At 47.6% G+C, this 4,072-nt stretch overlaps 1 protein-coding gene across 1 annotated transcript; it reads left to right on the forward strand.

Moving 5' to 3' along the window:
- Positions 1–566: 566 nt before the first annotated feature.
- Positions 567–2,260, forward strand: LOC112464744 (golgin subfamily A member 6-like protein 22). The gene is made up of 2 exons (XM_025031899.1): positions 567–1,307; positions 1,742–2,260. Exons 1-2 carry the CDS (start codon positions 567–569, stop codon positions 2,258–2,260), a joined length of 1,260 nt encoding a protein of 419 aa, XP_024887667.1.
- Positions 2,261–4,072: the final 1,812 nt, after the last annotated feature.

Here is a 4,072-nt window from a genome sequence, read left to right on the forward strand (position 1 = left end):
GACGGAAAAGGCCATCGTATTGGCATCGTGTTTACGTGGGAAAGCGCGTTCATTGCTTGATTCTTTTGTCGACGGGATTGAATCCCTCTCTTACGCGGAGTTAAAGGCGAAATTGGAGCTGCGTTTCGGGGAAAGCGAACTTACACAAAACTATTATCTTCCGGTTCCGGAGAGAACGAGAGTGACAGGTGTGAAAGTGAGCGAGAGCAAAAGGGTTTAGTAGAGAGTGACGAGGGAAGCTGAGGAAGGAGAGGGTGACTGAGCAAGGAGGTGTGGAGGTGAGAGAGTGAGGAGGTAAGAAGGGGAATAGAGGAGGGGCGGGGAAGAGGAGATAAGGGGAGGTAAAGTGGCTAGGCACTGAGAAGGTGGAAGCACGAACGATAGCTGAGCTAGAGGGGCGCACGGCAGGTGAACCGAGCCGAGAGCGGCAGCACGAGGTGGGGCGCGAACGATAGCGAAGAGAGAGGGGCGACTCGACGCAGAATCCGGGACGCGGACAACAACACGAGGCAGGGCATAGAGTAGGTCGTGGAGCTAGAGGGGGAACTGAGCTGAGATAGGAGGAAATGAGTGAAGGGAAAGAAAACGGGAAGGAGGGAAAGGGTGCAATAGGTAAGGTTAAGGAAAAGGAGAAAGTTAGAAGGGGGAGCACGGGAAATATAGAAGAGTTATGGAAGAGGAAGAGGGAGGAAATGGAGAAGAGCGGGGGGGAGGAAAAGGAGGAGATCTTTAAGAGAAGTAATATGACGGCAAGATCTCCTAAAAAAGACTCGGAGATAAGTGTGAAGGAGTTGGGAGAAAGAATGGGAGAAATGATGGAGGAATTTAGGGCAGTGAGAGAAGAGCTAAGGGAGGGTTTCAAGGAGCAGGGTAGGAAGATGAGAGAAGAGATAGAGGACCTGAGAAGGGAGTTTAGGGAGCGTGAGAAGAGATGGAAAGAGGAGAGGGAAGAGACAAATAAGCAGAAGGAGAAAATGGAAGAAAGAATAAGGAGATTGGAGGAAAAAATGGAAGAGAGGAAGGAGGAGAAGAAGGAGGAGGAAAGAAACGGTAGAGGGGAGGTGGGGGAGAAAATGAGAGAGCTGGAGAGAAGGCTGGAAAGGAAAGAAAAGGAGGAGAGAAGAAGAAACATTGTAATAAGAGGGCTGGAAGTAAAAGAAGGAGGGAGGAGAGAAAATGCAGAAAAGTTGCTTGAAGGAATAGGAGCGAAAGTAAAGGTTACAGAGGTGAAGAGAATAGGAGGTGATGCAGAAGAAGGAAGGGAAATGGTGCTGTTAAAATTGGAGAACGAAGAACAGAAATGGGAGGTTATGGAAAAAAAGAGGAGCCTAGTGGGGAGAAAGGAAAGAATTACGGAGGACCTATCGTGGGAGGAAAGAAGAACGAATTGGCGGTTGAGAGAGATAGCGAGAGGGGAGGAAAGAGAGGGTAGGAGGGCATGGATTAAGGCAGGCAGAATAAGGTTGGAAAATACTTGGTGGAGATGGGATATAGAAGAGGAGGTGTTAAAGGACGAAAGGGGAAGGAGAAGAAAGGAGAGCAGAGGAGGGAAGGAAGGGAAAGAAGGTAAAGGAGGAGAGGGAGAGGTAGGAATGGAGACGGGGGAATGAGAGGAGAAGAGGATAGAGGGGGGGAGATAGAGAAGGACAATGCGAAAGTTAGAAGGGAAGAAGAGGGGGAAAGTAAGTCAGTTTGGAGGATAGTATTCTGGAACGTAACTGGGTTGGAAAATAAAGATAAGGATTTTTGGGAAGGGCTGAAGAAAGAAGATGTGTTAGTCATGTTAGAGACCTGGATAGGAGAAAAGGGTTGGGAAAGAATAAGGGGGAGACTTCCAAAAGGGTACGAGTGGGGGGTGCAAATGGCGAAGAAAAAGAACAAAAAAGGAAGAGCAATAGGAAGGATGATAATGGGAATAAGGAAAGGATTAAAAGAAAAGGGAACGGCAATAGAAGTAGAGAGGGAGGGTTGGATTGCGGGAAAGGTCAGAACAGGTGGCGAGAACTGGAATATTATAGGGGTGTATGCAAAGAAAGAGGGGATGGAGGAGATCGTACAGGAGTTAGGAGATAGAATGGAAAAGAAAGAAGAAGGAAGGTATACGATAATTGGGGGAGATTTTAATGCGAGGACTGGTCAAGAAGGTGGGAGGATAGAGGAAGAGGAGGGAGGAGGACTGGGAGAAGGAAGAAGGTCGAAGGACAAGAAGGTGGACAAAGAGGGGAGGCTGTTGGTAAAGAGCTTAGAGGAGAGAGGATAGGAGATATTTAATGGAAATGTGAGAGGGGACGAGGAGGGGGAGCTTACTTTCACGGGGGGAAGAGGAGGTACAGTGATTGATTACATAATAGGGGAAGGAGAAGTAAGAGAGAAGATAGTGAGCATGGTAGTGGGGGAGAGAGTAGACTCGGACCATCACCCATTGGAAATAGAAGTAAGAAGAGGGGAAGAGGAGGAAGGCAGGAGAGGAGGGTGGAAGAAAAGAAGAAGGGGGGTGTGGAACGAGGAAGGAACAAAGAGGTTTAGAGAAAAAATAGGAGAGGTGGAAGAAAAAGAAGAAGAGTTGAATAAGGAATGGGAAGAAATGGAAACAAGAATAACAGAGGCAATAAAAGAAGTAGAGGAGGAGCTGGGAAATAAGAAAGGGAAGGTGGGATGGTGGGATGAGGAATGTCGAGAAGCGAAGAAAGAGACAAGGAGAAAATTAAGGGATTGGAGGAAGAAAAGAGGAGAGGCCAGTGCGTACAAGGAAAGGAGGAAAGAATTTAAGGAGATATGTAAGAGAAAGAAGGAAGAGGAGAACCAGAGATGGGAGAGAAAAGTGGAGGAAGCAAGGAGGGAGGCGGAGGTATGGGAGATAGTGAATAGGGAGAGAAGACAAAGGAGGGGAATAGAGGAAGGAATAGAAGAGGAGGAATGGAAAGAGCACTTTATGAAGTTATTAGGAGGAGTAGAGGGGAGGGTGAGGATGGGGAGGGAAGGAGAGAGGGAAGAAAAGGAAGGAGAGGAGGAAGAGGAGATAAGCCTAGAGGAAATGAGGAGAGTTATAAAGAAGCTAAAGGACGGAAAGGCAATGGGAAAGGATGAGATCCCAGGAGAGGCCTGGAAGCGAGGAGGGAAGGGGTTGGAGGTTTGGGCATGGAAATTTATCAATAAGATATGGAAGGGGGGAGGATGGCCGGAAATTTGGAAGGAAGGTATAATTGCGCCAATCGTAAAGAAAGGGGAAGGAAAGAGGGCAGAGGAATATAGAGGGGTGACAATAATGCCTTCTTTGTATAAGGTGTACACGGCTATTCTGGCGGAGAGGATAAGGGAGGAGATAGAGGGAAAGAGAATGGTACCGCACAACCAGACAGGTTTTAGAAGGGGAATGGGAACGATAGACAACATTTACGTGTTGAACTACATGGTGAACAGAAGGTTAGAGAAGAAAGGGGGAAAACTAATAGCATGCTTTGTGGACCTTAAGGCGGCGTTCGATTCGGTGGATAGAGGAATATTAATAAAAGCTATGAGAGAAAGGGGAATAAGGGAAGGACTGGTGAGAAGGACGGAAGAGATGTTAAGAGAGACGAAGAGTAGGGTAAGAGGAGGAAACGAATTGGGAGAAGTATTCTGGACGGGGAGGGGAGTAAGGCAGGGATGCCCTTTGAGCCCGATTCTGTTCAATGTGTTGCTAGCAGACCTGGAAGAGGAAATGGGTAGAGTTAAATGGGGAGGGATAAGGCTAGGAGGCAAGAGGGTGTATACTCTGGCCTATGCGGATGATATAGTGCTAATCGCAGAGGACGAGGATCAAATGAGGAGTCTGATAGAAAGACTAGAGGGGTACCTGGGCAGGAAGAGATGGGAATTGAACGTGGGGAAAACAAAAATAATGAGGTTTAGGAAAGGAGGAGGGAGGGACAGTAAGAGGAAGTGGAGATGGGAAGGAAAAGAGTTAGAAGAGGTGAGGGAATTTCGGTATTTAGGATACGTGTTTCAAAGAAATGGAGGGCAGGAAGCCCAAATAAGGGAAAGGATCAAAAAGGCGGCCGCAGTGATGGGAAAAGTATGGGGGATAGGGAAG

Source organism: Temnothorax curvispinosus, unplaced genomic scaffold (assembly GCF_003070985.1).
Source record: "Temnothorax curvispinosus isolate PA1 unplaced genomic scaffold, ASM307098v1 QBEX01014537.1, whole genome shotgun sequence".
NCBI classification, from domain to species: domain Eukaryota; kingdom Metazoa; phylum Arthropoda; class Insecta; order Hymenoptera; family Formicidae; genus Temnothorax; species Temnothorax curvispinosus.

What these genes read in the sequence shown, in the direction of transcription:
- LOC112464744 (XM_025031899.1), top strand. Translation starts at nt 567, where the DNA reads ATGAGTGAAGGGAAAGAAAACGGGAAGGAGGGAAAGGGTGCAATAGGT. An exon ending in ACGAAGAACAGAAATGGGAG is followed by an intron (nt 1,308 to 1,741) that starts GTTATGGAAAAA and finishes AATAAAGATAAG; the next exon opens with GATTTTTGGGAAGGGCTGAA.